The sequence below is a fragment of the Hibiscus syriacus genome, unplaced genomic scaffold (assembly GCF_006381635.1).
Source record: "Hibiscus syriacus cultivar Baekdansim isolate YM2019G1 unplaced genomic scaffold, ASM638163v2 tig00110865_pilon, whole genome shotgun sequence".
Classification (NCBI taxonomy): Eukaryota; Viridiplantae; Streptophyta; class Magnoliopsida; order Malvales; family Malvaceae; genus Hibiscus; species Hibiscus syriacus.
Window position 1 is genome coordinate 2468894 of NW_024062894.1, and position 19559 is coordinate 2488452.

At 35.6% G+C, this 19559-nt stretch overlaps 1 protein-coding gene across 1 annotated transcript; it reads right to left on the minus strand.

Moving 5' to 3' along the window:
• Positions 1–14833: 14833 nt before the first annotated feature.
• LOC120143957 (myosin-11-like) lies at positions 14834–18566 on the minus strand. Its single transcript, XM_039158142.1, has 3 exons — positions 17729–18566; positions 17136–17264; positions 14834–16664 (listed from the first exon to the last, which is right to left on the minus strand). Exons 1-3 carry the CDS (start codon positions 18101–18103, stop codon positions 15423–15425), a joined length of 1746 nt encoding a protein of 581 aa, XP_039014073.1. The 5' UTR covers positions 18104–18566; the 3' UTR covers positions 14834–15422.
• Between the last annotated feature and the right edge of the window lie 993 nt (positions 18567–19559).

The following is a 19559-nucleotide window of genomic DNA, read 5'->3' on the forward strand; positions in this document are numbered from 1 at the left end:
AAGACTTGGAAGAGGAGCGACCCAGGGTTGTGAACAAACCATATACTTAATTACCGAGAAAAACAATGTTGAATAATTTAAGATCTCTAAACTCCATACATCCATCTCTCTTAGCTCGACACACTTTCTCCCAAGCAATGTGAACCCATCCTCTAGAAGCACATTTCCCTGACCACCAATATGCTCGCACACGTCCCATGATCCCTTCAATCATCCCGTCCAGAAGAAGATATCATGACACGACATAAGGTATGACTAAGGTATTGACGCCAGACAGAATAGTGATTATCCTGTAGGCTAGTTCCGACAGACGATTCACAAGAGAAAATTCGCCCAAAAACCAGAGAAAAAATCTCTAGGGTTTAATAAAATATTATAAAATCAAAACCAATGCAAAAAGCAGTCCACAAGCCGGACTGTTATAGCAAAAAAATCGTCTTTATTCGAATTTTGCCAAAAATAGCAAAATCCCGAAAATCACTCTAAATTGAAATTCGAAATAAAATAAGCAATCTCCCAAAAATCCGGCCTAAATCGGATTTAAATTGACTTCCTAATTAACAATCGAAATATTACCATAAATAGTAAAAAATAACTAAATCTAATGATTCGGAGGGGAAAACGGCAGAATTTGAGGTTGAAAAAAAGGACACATGGTTAACAAGTTCGATTAATAATAATTCGATCAATTCAACCACCGAATTAACCGAATGAACAGTACTACCTAGGTGTGCTCAACAAGTTCACGCTACCTGGAACAATACGGGGGTTCTACTTCATCCAAGTTGCGTTCTGTTGGTCTGCGATTGGTCAAGCTTTGTCCACTTATACTATGGGTGATTTTTGTTATCGAAGAGTGTGATTTCTGACACTGAATCAATACTCCGTGATTTTTGGTGGTCGGGCAAAACCTCTACACGAGGGTGGCCGACAGTTGCTTGGCACACTATTTGTCAACCTAAGCGTCTAGGCGGATTGTGATTTCCAAATGGTAATTTATTTGATGCTCGGCTAGGTGATCGACCTTCTTTTATTTGGCGTGGCTTGCACACTGCTCGTAGTGCACTTAAGGATGATTTCCATTGGCGCATCGGTCTAAACAGTGATGTTCGCATGCATAATAATTTTTGGGGGTGATTCCCCAATACTTTTTAATGCAGACTATGTTGATAATGATACTTCTCCCATCCATTGCCGCGAGTGTATGATTCTTGACTCTCCACCTTGGATGTGTCATAACCATTTTTTTAAAAATAATTAAATATTATTTTCAAAACGATAATGACTTTTATTTTAAAAATTTTAGTGATTTTAGGTTAATTTGAAAAAATTGGATATAGTCGCAATCGACCTTTGGGTTTTGTAGATCGAATACTTAAAAACGTCTTTTAAAAATAAATTTAAGAAAAATTGTTTTTTAGACAAAAAAGTTGGTCTGCATTTACAAAGATTCGATTAAAACGGTTTCGAGAGTCGGTTACACGTGGGGAAGGGTAAGCACCCCACAACTCCCAAAATTAGCACTGTGTTGCTTACACATCGTCGTAAATTATGGAAATGATGAATTGAATATAAAGTTAACCTATGATCTAGTTATTGAGATTTAATTAATTTACCTCGAATTATTTAATTAGGAAAAATTCTTTAACTTGAAAAGAAACCTCGAGATTAGCAATCATCTATCGGAAAAACTATCTCGTCTATTTCTTATCCGTAAAAAATATCCTCTCATCAATAAATATGCGAAACGAATATATAAAAAATCGATGTTTACATACAACAAAATAATTTGATTAACTAAAAAATGAATCGAATATAAAATATAGAATGAAGATCGACAATTTGCATGGAATGAAATAAATTATTATTTAGAGACATTCATTGCAATGTTCGACTTAAAATGAAATGAATTAATAATTAGCAAAATATAATTAATTTATTTCAAGTTCGTATTTGGTTTGAATATCATATTGGATTACATTACTTCCATCAAGTGGTGCTTTCCACGCCCGTTCTACAAATACATATTCTTGAAATATTCGGATAAAATTTAAATAAATAAATACAATGGAAATAAATACAAATAGAAATATGTGAAATAAAATATTTATAACATAAGATAATAACATTTATTTAATGTTATACCTAAAAATATACAACATGTTAAATATATACATTCATAAGGGATTAAAACAGAACAAAAAAAATTTAAAGAACCAAAATATGATTAAAAGAAACTTGAGGACCAAAATAGAAAAAAAAATAGAAACTTTAAGGACTAAAATAGCAAAAACAAAAACTTAATGGACTAAAATAGCACAAATAGAAATTCAAAGGACTAAAATAGCAAAAACAAAAACTTAAAAGGACTAAAATCATAAATACACATAAACCAGAGTCAAAAACAAAAATATTAAACAATACAGGTACTATAAATTAAAATAACCCATAAATATTATTAGGGACTAAAATGAAATCAACAGAAACATAAAGGGCCGAAACATAATTAAATCAAATGCCAACAGTAACTAAAATAAAAGATTTATAAATGTTATAGCCAAATTCAAACATTAAGGAAAATATACAAAACATTAAATCAGTGACTAAAATGTAACATTTATAAACATTGGGATCAAAGTCAAATATTAACAATAATAACATAATATGTAATAATAGAACTAAAATACAAATAAGGAAACATGAGTGTTCAAAATATAAGAAAATAAAATTTCATTAAACGACTTTTACAATGAGATTACAAAGTACGGGGGACCTAAATGGCTATTGTCCCCTAATATGAAAACACAGAGAAATAGGGGTGCAAAACGGCAGCGTTTTGCTCCCAATATTTAAGCCCCAATTGGCCTTCTCCTCTCACTTTCCCCTTATTTCCCCCATTTTCTAGAAATAAAGAGAGAGGGAATTGAGAACTCTCTCAACTGAAGAGAGAATGGCCACAGCGGCCGGCAGGGTCCACTACGGGGCCCATAGTGGCGCACAGCGGTCGGAGAATGCCAACCGACTCCCAAACTATTCCTCACTTCACACTCAACCCAAAACCTTACTCATCTTACCCTAAAACATACCCTAGCCTCCTAGATCTAGGGATTACATGTAGGCAGATTAGGAAAACGATGACCTCTCGGCTTCCCGGCAAACTCCGATCAAGGTAAGGGTTCTCTTCCTCTTTCCTTGTTTTTCTTTTTTTTCGAATGGGTTTTAGATCTCTCGTTTATCTTTTTTTTTCGGGTTATCTTTGTTTTTTCGAGTTCTATCTTTTTTCTCTCTATTTGTCCACCGAATGATTTCTCCCTTTGTTTTATGGTATGCTTTCTTTGGTTATTGGAATCATTAGATCTAGAAATAGGATATGATATCTAATTTAGGGTTTTACTGACTGATGTCTACTTTTGATTGATGTGTTACTGTGTGCAGGTGACCGGTTGAGACAACTCTGGCAAGAGCGGCAGCGGCGGCCGTAGAAGCTACCTAGGGTTATGATGAAACCCTAGGTGAGTCGGGTCAGATTGGATATAGGTTTGGATCCGGGTCGAATGATGGGCGGGCCATTGCTGATGGGTTGCTGAACCGTGTTCCAGTTAGGTCTGGGTTGATGGGTAATCTGTGTTGGGCCTCATTTGGGTCATTGGTTGGCCTGCAAACATTTGTAATGTAATTGTTAATAATAATAATAATAATAATAATAATAATAATAATAATAATAATAATATAATTAAAATAATTTTTTTGTAGACCCGGACAAAAAGGGTGTCTATGGCTACCCCTCTTTGCACATTCTTGTGTTAACAAGAATAGGGCAAAAACGAAAAAAACAACTAGTTTTTGTCTGATTCTTTTTTTTTTGGTTTTGGAAATTTGATAGGGTTTGTTAGTGGGGGACGACACGGCTGATACGTGATGAAGAGTTATGGTCGTCTAAGGGTGATACGGCTCTTACGTGATGAGGATATATGGTCGGTGGATGACACGACTCATAAATGATGAAAAGTTCTGGCCATCTTTAAGAAGGGCAATAACACGGTTCCTACATGATGAAGACGGCTGATTATCTAAGGGTGACACGGTTCCTACGTGATGAGGAGGTCTGGTCGGTGGATTACACGGCTCATACGTGATGAAGAGTTCTTGCCATCTTTAGGAAGGGCGATAACATTGTTCCTACGCGATGAGGACGGTTGATTATCTAGGGGTAACACGGCTCCTACGTGATGAGGAGGTCTGGCCAGGAGATGACACGGTTCCTACGTGATGAGGAGGACAGACCATCTTTAGGAATGATACACGGTTCCTACGTGTTGAGGACGGCTGGTTATCAGGGTGACACGGCTCCTACGTGATGAGGAGGTCTGGTCGAGGATGACACAGTTCATATGCGATGAGGACGGCTTGCCATCTTTAGGGATTATGGTTTCAAGATAAACCGACTCAAAGATGATGCTTCAAGAGAAGCTGTCTCAAGAGAGAAAAATTTGTTTCAAAGGAAATGACTCAAAGATGGTTTTGTTTCAAGATAAACATACTCATAGATTTTTCTTCAAAAGAAACTGTCTAAAAAGGGACAAAATTTTGTTTCCAAAGAAATAGACTCAAAGATTTTTTTCTCAACAGAAATTATCTCATAAGAGACAAAACCTTTTTTAAGAAAACAGTCTCTAGTGAGACAAAAATTGTTTAAAAGGAAACAATCTCAAAGGTTGGTTTTTCATTAGAAATTGTCTCAAGAGAGACAATATTTATTTTTAAAGATGATATGTTTTATTTCCAGTGAAACAACTTCAGAATTTGTGTTTTTAAGGGGAAATTGTCTCAAGTGAGACAAATTGATTTCAAAAATCTCAAGTGAGATTAACTTTTTTGCAAGTAAAACAACTTTGAAATTTGCATTCCAAGGGAAAAATGTCTCAAGGGAGACGAAATTTGTTTTGAGAAAATTTGTCTCTAGCGAGACGACACTTTGTTTTTTTAAGAAGATAATCTCAAAAGCTCATAGTATGTCTATTGGTTCCGACATGTTGAGGAAATATCTTCAGAATGTCTGATTGTTGACTTCAAGAAGTCAAATCTGTGAATGTCATTGTTCTTTCAGGTTGAAGACATCTGGTCATTTCTGAGCTTTTATTTAATGAAAGATCGAAATAATATATTTATGCCGGCCTATCTTGGATGTTATGACGGATGCCAAGATGAAATTTATTTGATTTTTTATTGAATTTGTCCTCAAGAGAGGTTAAAATATCTTTAATGCACATGATGATGAATGAAAATATGCAAATTTCATGTGACATGTGTGTATGTATGTTGATCTGTAAGGGGAACGGTTGCGTGAGTAGTCTTCATTCTTTGTTTGATTCAGTTTGTCTTCATTTCCACCAGGGTGTACTCTTGTAAACCTCGACCTGAGACAATTTTTTTCCTTGCCCCAAAAATTTGTCTTCTCTTTCCCCAGCTTCGATGTTGAGCTTCAAAGAGATATTCATTGAATTCCAAGATATGCCTTCAGAGATATTATCTTGTTTGAAAATGTTGTTCTTCTTTTGAAAACAACTTGACGAATAAAGAATATGTGCATTTTCATTGTCAAATGAACTAAAATAATGCCCCTTCTTCGGCCCCACAATTGGAGCAAATCACAAAAATATGAATTCATTGAATATCAAAAATCAACTGCTCTTTTAATCTTTGATTGCTTCAAATCTTTAAAAATATCAAGATTGAAATGTTGGTTTTGAGGTTGGCTACCTAAATTCTAAGGTTTGTTTCATTGATTGGTCCTCATGAAGATCATGGCATTCCCTTCTTTCTTGGTTTGGCATTTTAATCGGACGAGAACAAAATGTCACAACTAGCATAGTCAATTGCTAGATTCTTTAGAACACTTCTGTTTCAGTTCTTTGAAATCTTCCATTTGTTCAAGCTTTATAGACTCCTCTAGTCAAAGTAGTGCAGAAATATCGATCAAAAAATGAGATTTTTTAGTGCTCGTGTGAATTTGACTATAACATGTGTTCCTCAACTCCCTTAGACCATATTCACCGAAAACTCCTTATTTAGTAAATTTGATTTAACTTGCCATTGTTTGGCTAGCTGAATTCAGCTTTATTGTACATATATATTATAATTGCCTTTTTCGGCTAGCTGAATGATTCATCTCGTCACAAGGTCTTTGACTTGACAACCACAGTGGAGAAAACATCAAATTGTCAAGTATCGGATCAATGTCATGGTTTGAATGTAATATATTCATAAAGTCAAGGCTTTTAAGTTTCCTCTATAACCAATTGTTTTAGCGTAATAACTCAACTTTATTGTATATATATATATATATATATATTGGGAATACAGATTCTATTTCTTAATCTCACTAAGGAAAACCTGTTATAGTCCTAGTGTTTGTTGAATGTTAGAAAATCTCATCGTTAGAATTCAATTCCCAAACAACTGACCTAAACTAGATTCATCTACTTGACCATTCCATCTAAGAAGATTTTGATCATCATTGAAAGTCATTAACATAAGCAAGAACCAATTAGTTTTACAATTTTATGTGCTAGTTACCCCATTTTATCCACTCTTAACACATACCTGAATGCCAAGATGATTGATTGTACATATGAGGAAATGGTTAGTTTGGTTTCTTCAAGAGAAGGGTATGTATTCTGGTGTAAATTTGGATTAGGATCAAGAGATCCTTGTTTTGCATGGGTTCAATCTTGTTATTTGTCAAAGATTTACAACCTCAATTATTAAAGAGCTCTTGATTAAGATGTTATTTAAAGAATTTCAAGATTGAAATTTGCTCATTGTTCATTTCCTAAGAAGAAAGCATTTTATTTAAAATGTTCAAAAGTCAAATGACTTACAAATATTCACATATACATAGATAGAAAAACAAGTTCAAACAAGATTACATGAATGAGATTGCAACAAAACTCCTGATGGATGCCCCAACCGACTCTCGATCAAAATGCCCCCATCACATATTGAACGCCAATACTCCTAAATTGATCAGATCTTGGACCTTGCGCTTCAATTCCCCACAGTTCTCAATCGTGTACCCTGAGCTCCCAATATGATAGCTACATATGGCATTAATATCATGACCTTCAGGGTATGGTGCCTCTCTTGGTTTGGATTGAACTAAAGTCACAAGGTTCTTCTAACTATCATTGGGAGTAATTCCTCATATGTCATTGGTATTGGATTTATACGAGTCTTTTCACGGTTCCTCCTATCAGTTCTTTCCTTAATGTCAGTATGACTAGTGCCTCCTATCTGTTCATTCTTGATAGCTCTTTCAATCATTTCTCCGCGCATGACGATGTCAAAGAAACTCTTCATGACAGCTCCTATAATGTGGTTGATGTATGGAAATTTCAATATATCGATGAATAGAGTGGTGAACTCTTTTTTAATCATCAGTGGATGCACTTGAGATGCGACATCCCTCCATCGTTGTGCATATTATCGAAAACTATCATCACTTCTCATCTCCATATTCTGCAGCATTGTTCGATCAAGAGCCATATCAATCATATGCTTGTATTGGCCCAGAAATTCATTAGCCAAATCCTTCCAAGAGCAGATTTTCATATGACTCAGTTGGTTATACCACCTAGAAGAGGGTCCAGTAAAACTATCCTGGAAGCAGTGGATCAACATCTGATCATTATTGGTGTATACAATCATCCTTCGAACAAACATCGTGAGATGGGCATTAGGACAACTGGTTCCACTATTTTTTTCAAAATCAGACATCTTGAATTTGGGAGGAAGCACTAAGTCGGGAACTAAGACTAGTTCTCTTGCATCCATCACATTGTGAGAGTTTTGTCCTCTCATTCTCTAAAATGTCTATCTACACCACTTTTTCAAATTATACGGGATCTTATTATTGGCTCCTCTCATCTCATTAGGATTTGTCATTTTGTGATTAGTAGAATTATCCCGATGATATAACACAGTTACTCAATTTTTAGTGGCAGAGAAGCTTGTTGGGTAAAATGACTATCGGTGAATTAGCCTGGGTCATAACACATTCGAAGGTTCCTATGGTCGCAGAAATCTTCTTTTTGCCTCTTTCTTGGTTAAGCCCAACCAATTTTTCTACCATTTGGTCTACCAGGTCTTTTTGGTTTTGCAAGATACGATCCATGGTAGCCTTTTACGCCTGCTCCATTTAACCTCCTACTCTGGTTGCATCTTTTGCAAATTCACTTCCAGTTCTTTCTTCAGTTTCTCGAATTTTTCATCCATTCTCAGTACTGTGAATGCAATTGTACAGTTAGAACCACTCCCTCAAATTCCCAACAAGGTATGATTAATGCATGTCAAATGCTTAAATGAATGCTATTCAAAATGCAATGCTGCAAATACAGATGCAAAAATGTTGATCCCAAAGATGAATATCGTAGAATAATTTTCACCAGAAATAAAAGCTTTCACATTACAAGATATTCCATTTTTCAGACATGTCTTCGCTTAGATGTTGAGTCTGAAATTGATCACTACGTCGTCTCGAGTCTTCGTCCTTGAAAATGATTCCCCTTAAATGTTCTATGACCTAACTCCGTTAATGCCCCGTGCGGTGCTGAAGTCAGTGCGTCGTTCCTTGATGACTAAAGATGAAATGATCATAGGTGAAACTACTACTGGATTTACTCCTTGGATCAATATATCGTCATTTCAGTCTGAATGATGAACGGTCTTCAAGCAAGTCTCATTTTTGTGTTCTGAACTTCTCTTAGCCTTCGGTGCATGTATGTGTACGCGACTACTTGATTGAAAACTTTCACCTCTTCTTGTGAAAATTTTCTCTCGAATATCCCCTTGCAGATCAACACTTTCGTATTATGTTATGATAATGCAATGCAATACAAAGGATTAAAACTAACACACACAAAAGAAAAGAAATAAATTAGTGTATACAAACAAAAGAAAAGAAATTAGTTAATACAGGTAAGACAATCGATATAAATAAAAATGTTATTCAAAGATGAATATAACACCTACCCCGTCATGATATCTACCCGAACATGTTTTAATTAAATAACATTCCTACCCGACATGCTATATACCCAAAATGATTAATCAAGAAATTAATCATAACCGCATAGTATCTAGTTCACATGCTTTTATTTAACATAATTTAAAGCAAAAAAGAAAGGTTCAGAAACACTCATCATTCGTGTACACCTAATTTAGGTACCTACTGACAGATAGAGGTTCGGTATAACTATACCTAGGGTGACCGTTCTACGGTTCACTATATGCATGGTTTCAACTCTAATAGGAAAAAGGTACTCGAATTGTCCTTGATGTTGGTGCCCCCTTGAGCTGCGAGACCCTTGATCCTCACTCATTACAGGTTTTAAATGGAATGAGTTCAATTCGAGGGGATTCACTACCTTATACCCATACGAGGAATAAATTCCTACGAAGGTATAAGGTATGTATCCTATGGGTTATTTGCTAAAACTCATACGAAGAATAAATTCTTAAGAGAGTAAAGCAATCACCCCGACTTATTTGGATCAAATCTCATGTCTAGAGCTTATGTTATGTAAATGCAAGTGATGTGTGTGAGGAGTGGCATTCAAACCTTTAAATCAAAAGGAAACAAAAAAACTTGACAAGAACTTTGACAAAAGCTAAAAAAATGAATTAAAACGTTAGTACGATAAACACACAGAAATTAAAATTTCAATAGGTGGATCATAAGCTAACTATAGATTCGAACTCATAATTTCCACAATAACGACAATATATAAGCGACTTACAACCTGACTCTCTAAAAAAAAGTCTCCAACGGAGTTGCCAAGCTGCCATAACCATTTTTTGTAAAAACAATTAAATATTATTTTAAAAACGATTATGACTTTTATTATGAAAATTTTGGTGATTATTGGTTAATTTGAATAAGTTGGATCCATCGACCTTTGGGTTAGGTAGGTCGAATACCTAAAAACGTTTTTTAAAAACAATTTAAAAAAAAATCATTTTTAGACAAAAAATTGTTCTGTGTTTACAAAGATTCGATTAAAACGGGTTCGGGAGTCGATTACGCGTGGGGAAGGGTAAGCACCAAACAACGCCCAAAATTGGTACTGTGTCACTTACACATCGTTGTAAATGGTGGAAATGATGAATCGAATATAAAGTTAACCTATGATTCGTTTATTGAGATTTAATTAATTTGACTTGAATTATTTAATTATGGAAAATTCTTTAACTTGAAAAGAAACCTCAAGATTAGCAATCCTCCATCGAAAAAGCTATCTCGTCTATTTCTTATCTATAAAAAATATTCCCTCATCAATAAATATGTGAATCGAATATATAAAAATCGATTTTTACATACAACAAAATAAATTGATTAACTAAAAAAATGAATCGAATATAAAATGTAGAATGAAGATCGAAAATTTGCATGAAATGAAATAAATTATTATTTAGAGACATTCATTGCAATGTACGACTTAAAATGAAATGAATTAATAATTAGCAAAATACAATTAATTTATTTAAAATTCGTATTTGGTTCGAATGTCATATTGGATTACATCACTTTGATCAAATGGTGCTTTCCACGCCCGTTCTACAAATACGTATTCTTGAAATATTCGGATAATATTTAAATAAAGAAATACAATGGAAATAAATATAAATAGAAATATGTGAAATAAAATATTTATAACATAACGTAATAACATTTATTTAATGTTATACCTAAAAATATACAACATGTTAAATATATACATTCATAAGGGATTAAAACAGAGCAATAAAAAATTTAAATAACCAAAATATGATTAACAGAAACTTGAGGACCAAAATAGAAAAAATAGAAACTTTAAGGACTAAAATAGCAGAAATAGAAACTTAAAGGACTAAAATAGAATAAATAGAAATTTAAAGGATTAAAATAGTATAAACGGAAACTTAAAGGACTAAAATCATAAATACACATAAACTAGAGTCAAAAACGAAAATATTAAACAGTACATGTACTATAAATGTAAATAACCCATAAATAATATTATGGACTAAAATGAAATAAATAGAAACATAAAGGACTGAAACATAATTAAACTAAATGCCAACAGTGACTAAAATAAGAGATTTATAAATGTTATAGCCAAATTCAAACATCAAGGAAAATATACAAAACATTAAATCAGTGACTAAAATGTAACATTTATAAACATTGGGATCAAAGTCAAATATTAACAATAATAACATAATATGTAATAATAGGACTAAAATATAAATATGGAAACATGTGTGTTCAAAATAAAAGAAAATAAAAATTCATTAAATGGCTTCACACTGAGATTACAAAGTACGAGGACCTAAATGGCTATTGTCCCCTAATGTGAAAACACAGAGAAATAAGGGTGCAAAACGACAGCGTTTTGCTCCAAATATTTAAGCCCCAATCAGGCTTCTTCTCTCACTTTCCCCTCATTTCCCCATTTTCCAAAAATAAAGAGAGAGAGAGAGTTGAGAACTCTCTTAAACTCTCTCAACTGAAAAGAGAACGGCCACGACAGTCGACGGGTACACTGCGTCCAGAGAATGCCAACCGGCCCCCAAATTATTCATTTCTTCACACTCAACCCAAAACCTGACTCATATTTCCCTAAAACATACCCTAGCCTCCTAGATCTAGGGATTACCTCTCGGCAGATTTGGAAAATGGTGACCTCTCGACTTCTCGGCAAACTCTGATCAAGGTAAGGGTTCTCTTCCTCTTTCCTTATTTTTCTTTTTTTTCGAATGTGTTTTAGATCTCTCGGTTTATCTTTTTTTTTTCGGGTTCTCTCTTTTTTCTCTCTATTTCTTTTTTCCCTCTAAAACTCTTTGTCCACCGAATGATTTCTCTCTTTGTTTTATGGTATGCTTTCTTTAGTTGCTGGAATCATTAGATCTAGAAATAAGATATGTTATCTGATTTGGGGTTCTACTAACTAATATCTACTTTTGATTGATGGGGTTATTGTGTGCAGGCGGCCGACTGAGACAACTCTAGCAGGAGCGGCGGCGGCAGAAGCTACCTAGGGTTATGATGAAACCCTAGGTGAGCTGGGTCGAGTCGGATCTGGGTCTGGATCCGATTCGAATGCTGGGCATGTCACTACTGGTGGGTTGCTGAACCGGGTTCCAATTGGGTCTGAGTTGATGGGTAATTTGTGTTGGGCCTCATTTGGGTCCTGGTTGACCTGCAAATATTTGTAATGTAATTGTTAATATTAATATATAATAATAATAATAATATAATTAAAATAATATTTTTTTGTAGACACAGACAAAAACGAGTGTCTACAGGATGTTTGTCGGGTTAAAGTTGTATTTACACCTGTTGATGTCCATCTCCTTCTTAATTGTCTGATGGCTCCTGTTTCGTTTGATGTCCGAGTTTGGAGTGGGCACTCGTCTAGGATATATAGTGTTCGATCTGGGTACTCGTATCTCATGCGCTAAACTGCTTCACCTGTCCCAGTTTCTCTCCTTTGGTTGCAGATCTCTTGTTTGCCACTTCCTCCGAAATTTCATCTCTTTGGTTGGAGGATGACTCACGAGGCGTTGCCCACTGTACGACGTCTTATTATTGCACGGATTGGCAATGGTCACTGCTGTCTTTGTGCTCGGAATGATGAAACTATGTTACATGCTCTCCGTGACTTCCCGTACATTGCTAATTACATTCTGCATGTTGCTGGTTTTACATCGGATTCGGATGCTTTGTTTGCTCCACAGGATTCTGCTGGATATTGGTTACAGGCCCTTTACAATATGCTGCCAGAGTCGTCAATGGTTTTCCTTTTGATTGTATTGTACAATATTTGACATAGACGCAATTTATTTCTTCTTGAAGGTCGATTGCTTCCCTGTTGGCAGACTATTTATTCTAGTCGAGCTTTACTTTCCGCATACTCTGATGCACATGGTCGCTCCAACACCTCTTCTACATTACTTGGCAATGTACACCGCTGGTGTAAACCACAAGAAAACTCCCTGCCCATCAATGTCGATGGAGCTTGTCCACCATCTTCTGGAAATCCAGCAGTAGGTGTTATTGTCAGGGACCATCAGGGGTTAGGTGTTATTGCTGGTCCTAATGTTCCAAATCTTATTGAAGTTTCTGCCGTCACACAAGGCATTTTTTTTGGCACTTGAGTTGGAGTGTTCAAACATCCGGATTGAACGTGATGCGGCGAATGTCGTTCAATAATTGGTTGATACATCTTCTGACCTCTCAATATTATCATTTCACCTTCAGGAGGCTCGTCCTCTACTAACTATCCATCGTCGTATTAGTGTTCACTTCGTCTGGCGCTCGGCTAATATGGCTGCACACGGCCTTGCAACCTTTGCCTTATCACTTGCAACACCAGTTTATTATGTTTATGATTCTCCCCCATGTATGTCGGACGTTTTAATTGCTGATGCTATTAATGGCTAATGCAATCGAACTATGTTTTCTCTCAAAAGAAAAATACAGATTATTTTTATATATATACAGGATGGACTCTCAATAATCTATACATTATATTAAAAAGATGTTAACCAACATTTTCTTATATCATTGTAACATTTTTTTTCTTATTGGTTAGGCGTTCATCTCTTTTCTTTTTCATCTTTATTGATTGGAGACTGCACCAATTGTAATGTTTGTTGTCGACTGCTGATATTTCTTTATTATCTTTTTCATTTCTTATATCGTATCTCTATTTCTTTTGTTTTTTATTTTTAATAAGTCTACCTCTATAGCACGTTTTCATATGCTTTTGTGGCACGCTTTCTTTTGTCTTTTAATATATTTTTCGATCATTTGGTAATTTTATTCATTTATCTTTTTCTAAGGGTTGATTTAACATTGCTATGACTGATCAAGATAGCGCTTATCTTATATCATGTTGATTTTCCCTGCTTTGGACACTCATAGTGGATTTGGATGCCCGTTTTGCGTTGTGGATAGCTTTTCAAGTCGCTAAAGTCTGATTTGTGATTTTGTCGGTGGTCTTTTAATAGCTTAATTTTTTTTGTGGTTCATTTTCCAATACGATCAGATTTATTTGTATTTATCTTTATTCGAGGTTTTTGGTTATATTTTTAATCTTTCCTCGTATGGTCTTTATGATCTTAAGTTGTTAATCTTGCTTGAATGATTATAGAAATTGTTTTTAATTATGTGTTTAATTTACTATTCTGTATATAAATTTTTATTATAATTTGTAATATTTCTTATTTTAAATAAAATTAGTTGCTTCGGTTCAAAAATAATAATAATAATTTGTTTTTTATTTAAAAACAAATAAAACAATCATTTTACTACATTCTTTAAACCATAAGAAGGAACAAGGGCGAATGGTAATGGGAGAGTTTTGTCCCCAATTTCTCTTTTTGGAAAATTAACATACCCCTTAAAACTTTTTAGAAATTTTGATTAATTTTTTTCAAATATTTTTAATTTAGTATCTCCCAAAACTTATAAAAGTTCTAATTAAATATCAATTAAAAAACAGTTGAACCCCCAAACTTTTTAAAATAATAAATTAAACCCTTCATTTCTTTTTAAAAAATAAAGTAGATCCCTCGAACTATTTTGTCAAAAATGAAGTAGAAATATTTCATATAGCCCGGAGCCATTTTAAAACAGATTCAGAAAACCCGTGCTCCAAATAGGGTTACCCTGCAAGACGGAGTATCCTTGTGGTCCAAGAGATTCAAAGATGCCTCTCTTATAACCAAAACAATGAAAATGTTATAATTTAAGACTACTGTGACTTTGTTTTCCTTGGTACAGTATAAATGCAATACATTGATTTCACGATTACAAAGAGAACGGCTAAAGCCCCCATGCAGAATTACAACTAGAGCCGAAAGGCGATGGTTCGGTGGTTTCACCGAGAGCAATATCACCGGGAAAGATAAAACTGAACTCTTGGCAGTGCATGAGAATCAGATGATCCGAGAATCGGTAAATCCGGACAGATCAGTTGACCGTATTCATATGCTACTTCAACTTTTAACTATAAGCTTAGCAGCAGAAGTTGCCTAATATCGCTTTTGCAGTTGAAATCACGGTTTACTTCTATGTCTTCTGTTTAAGGAAATGCCGTAATTGGACCTTCTGTGTTTCCATTCTTGCCTGCAGAAGTTTCGCCTTCAAACTACTCTTGTGCGGACCAAGAGGCCATTCGATGCACCCTTTCATCCCTCTTGTTAAGTTTGGATGACCCGTGTCGGGTGAACTCCACTGTCCCCCATGTCTGACCATTTATCTGGGGACATGATACTACAGTTAGACTTTCGTCCATCTAAATGCCGGCCATTTGTTCCTTCTACCGAAATTATCTTGTAATTTTCTCCATTGTTTGGGCATGATCTCCAAAGCCTTGCTACGGATGAAACCTTCTTGTACTGTCTAGCAGGTAACTAACAAACTTCGCTGGTTTACATGACTGGGAAATCTCCACATGCATTTTCTTCCCATTCGATTCCACTACCGAGAAATTACTGGCCCGACAATTCTTGTTTACCGACACTGAGCTCCCTTCTGGTGAATAACTAGAGCCCTGATCCTCAAGATGGCTGACAGTTTCCCACCCACTCTCGTCTTCCTCTATCTCATCATTCTGATCAAAATGTGCATTTGAATGTCTCGGAATGACACCTTTTTTCATCATGTTCATTTCGGGACTCACCATATGAACTTTCGAGGCATGGCTGGCAGGACAATATGCAACAGATGGTTCAGTTTCCCTTTCATTACCTTCAGCTAAAGCCATGTCTTCAAAAACAGCGAAAATGTCATCTAGGTTTGAGGGCTCATACGTAAATTCTTCGATTTCTTTAACGTTAACTGATGCAGCAGCCTGTCTAAGCACTTCCGCTTCTCTCAGGTCTTTCACATCAAGAGTTCCAGTCCTTGATCTTAGAAAAGTCTCCAAATCAGCTACAAGCTTGTTCATCTGTGAATATCTCTCTTCAAGTGCTACCTTTGCATCGATGAGCTTCATTTGGACACGTTCTTCACGCCAGACCTCAGCCATCTTCAACATCTTTCTTTCCTCGTCAACCTCCTCCAGATGCTTCATGGAATCTCGCCTTAATGCTTCAACTTCAGCCTTGTCTTCTCCAATTTCCTTAGCAAGCTCATCACATACTTCTTCAATCAATTCTCTTGCCTTTCTTTCCTTTTCAAAGTCCTGCATATATTGCTTTGCTGATAACTTGGTACCAGCCAACTCGTTCACCAATTTCGAATTGACAATTTCAAGCCTCTGACGGTTTTTCTTTTCCCGGTTTAATTCAGCTTTGAAATCCTCAACAAATGCACGTATTTTCTCATGCTCTCTGCTCCGCCACACCGCCCTTTCCTCACTAACCTTCCTCAAGAACTGCTCGAGTTTTTTCTTCGAGGTCCGGCGCTCAGTCTCAAGTTCCTCAATCCGAGCTTGAGCCTGCTCTAACTCAGCTTCAAGGGCAGAAACAACTGATACTGCACTTACTTGCTGGTCAATACGCTTTATACGGCCATAGAGTTTCTGTGCATCATCATCTGTTCCTTTTAAGCCAACAGGATCCCACTTTGTAGCTCCCTCCATTGCCGAGTTTGAAAACGGAATCGAAGGCTCAATCTTAAAAAGGAGAAAAGGCAGCTTAAGATCAGAAAGAGTAAAGAAAGTGAGACCCCTCCCCAGTTTTTGTGTACTATAGCCACCTAAAACCATGCTTGAGAATAAATACACGAATCTAAGCAACAACCCCTCTACGGCTTTCTTACAAATATCCCGGTTTTAGGTGAATCGACTAGTTCATTAGCTGATAGAACTAAATCAATGTGGTTTCGTGTAGTGAACTAGTGATAAGTAATCTGCATTTCTATTCTTTCCCATTACGGTTTGTACAGATTTGTCAACAACCCCTAACAGGCAATGACAATGTTTAAGGTTTTAATAGATTAATACCATATCTGTCCGACACAAATAAATTTTCATACCAGTAAACACTAAACTCATTCTGCATGTATCTTGGACCAAGCCTTCAGTTTTCGATATTGACCATGCCATTAAACGTTCAAAATTCAGTCGATGGATGAAGCAGCATACCTTATAAAGGAGGCCGTTCTTTGTGCCAGAGACAGAGCACGGGGTCTGTAACGGATCCTTCGCATTCGAACCGAAAATCCTGTTCTTGTGATGATAAAGGAAAGGCACATCCATAAAACCATCACTAGGCTGCATGAAATCACAAGGCAATGAGCTCAAACATCCCGAAATCGCAACTCAAATTTCGTAACCATTTCGAGATCAGTAAAACTACACAAGAAACGGAATAAGCAGACATAATTTTCAGATGCAACTAAAACGAGTTGTTGAATGCATTCATCGAGAATCAAGCAAATCGTAAACAGGAAGGAACAGAGTAACCCTTTATGGATAGAACTCCAGTAAAACCATGCTCATTAAAAGCTTCTCATAATTAGACAAAATAAAATCATATCATTCAATGCAATGATGGCAAAGCTTCAAGCGTGATAAATGCATCAGAAGGCAGACTTTTTATGGTACAAAATCAGATCAATCAATTACATTTTAGCAACAAGTTAAAGATTCATTCCTTTTGTGGGTAAAATCTATAGCATTTTAAACATCAAAAACTAATAAAGCAGCAACGAATAGCAACGGGAAATAAATCTCACCTTAAATCCCAACCAATCCCTCCTCTCTCCGACAGGAGTCGCCGTATTCGGCAAATGCAACCGCCACAATCCAGCTGCAAGCTTCCTCACCGAAACCGCTGGCGAATCTTTCTTCCGTCGTCCCCTAGCAACAGTTCTCCGGCCACCGTCCCCCTCCTCGAGCTCATCCTCAACTCCACGGCCTTTCTCTTTCCAATCTGTCTTCCATCTTAACAAAGGGGTATCCGGTTTGCTCTGCCGCCCCACCAGCGACGCACCAACCCTATTCCGCCTTGTGTTCCGCGTCTTTCGTTTCGCCCTCAGCTTGAGATCCACGTCCGTGGGGTTCCACCCTCGAAATGTAGCCGGTAAACTCATTTGCTCTGTCTCCTTCATCCCTTCTCGAACTTAAACCTCTTCCATCTTAAACCTCATTTGCTCTGTCTCTTTCCAATCTGTCTTCCATCTTAACAAAGGGGTATCCGGTCTGCTCTGCCGCCCCACCAGCGATGCACCAACCCTATTCCGCCTTGTGTTCCGCGTCTTTCGTTTCGCCCTCAGCTTGAGATCCACGTTCGTGGGGTTCCACCCTCGAAATGTAGCTGGTAAACTCATTTTCTCTGTCTCCTTCATCCCTTCTCGAACTAAACCTCTTCCATGAACAGTCCAAAACAAAACAAAAAAACAAGAAAAACCAAGTTTTCTTCCTTCAAAAATAAAAAACCAAAACAAGTAAAGAAGAAAAAGAAGAATGGTTCGAAAAGTCGGTTCAACAAATTAAGAAATTCTGTCTTTTCTCTTTTTCATTTGTGAAGTGTGTGAAAGTGAAAAAAAACAAATGAAATGAAATGAAAAGGGAGAGAAAAGGTTAGCTGTGCGAGGATTGAGAATCAGTGTGGGATTGTATTATTTCTTTTCTTTGATAGAGATAAAGACGAAACTCAGATGTGTATGAAAATACGTTAATACAGTTACCGTACTTCTATACGGTCAACGTATACTAGGGATTCGGGATTCAAGGATACGACGCCGTTTTGTGGTCGACAAGGACGCAGCTTCATTACTTGATTAGTGGTGTGGTGGCCGGTGGAATGCGGAGAGACGTTGTAAATTTTTTATTTTTTAAAATAGGAAAACTAAACGACTACGTTTTGGACGGATGAGATATGGCTGGGTTGTAAATGAGATAGGCATATCGTGACTTGAGTTTGATTTGATCAATATTTGAATTAAATAAATTTGAATTAAGCTTGAACTCGACTTAATTTTTTAATAAGTTAAAATAAATTAATTGATATCTAATTTAAAAAGTTTGTGAGTAATTTAAAAAAATAATATATTATTTTAAAAAAAATTAAATTATTAATAATATTAATATTTCTTTATTGTTTTTTAAATAATATAATATTTTTATGTACTTAAGGTTTAATTCGAGTTTCAATATAGTTCAAGTTTTAACCGAACTAAGTTCTAAAAATTATGATTTCAAGTTTTTTGAACCAATTTTAAGTTCGCAAATTTCGAATTGAGTTTAAATTTAAATTTTTAAGTCGAATCAATTTCAACAATATTTGAACTCAACTCCACTTATTTATATCCCTAGATTGAGGATATTTTATAATTAGGGTAAATTTTTTTGTAAAATTATTGGAATTTCTGGGTTTTTTAATCGTAAGGAATCTGAGTTGATTATGAAAGAAATATTGGTTTTTATCAAATTTTAAGTTTCTTTATTATTGCGTTTTTTATTTAAACCTTAAATTATATGTAACATTTCTTTTAATGGATTTGAGAAACTATTTTTTGCTTAATTGTTTTGAGTCTTTCTATAAAATTGTATATACTTATTTTC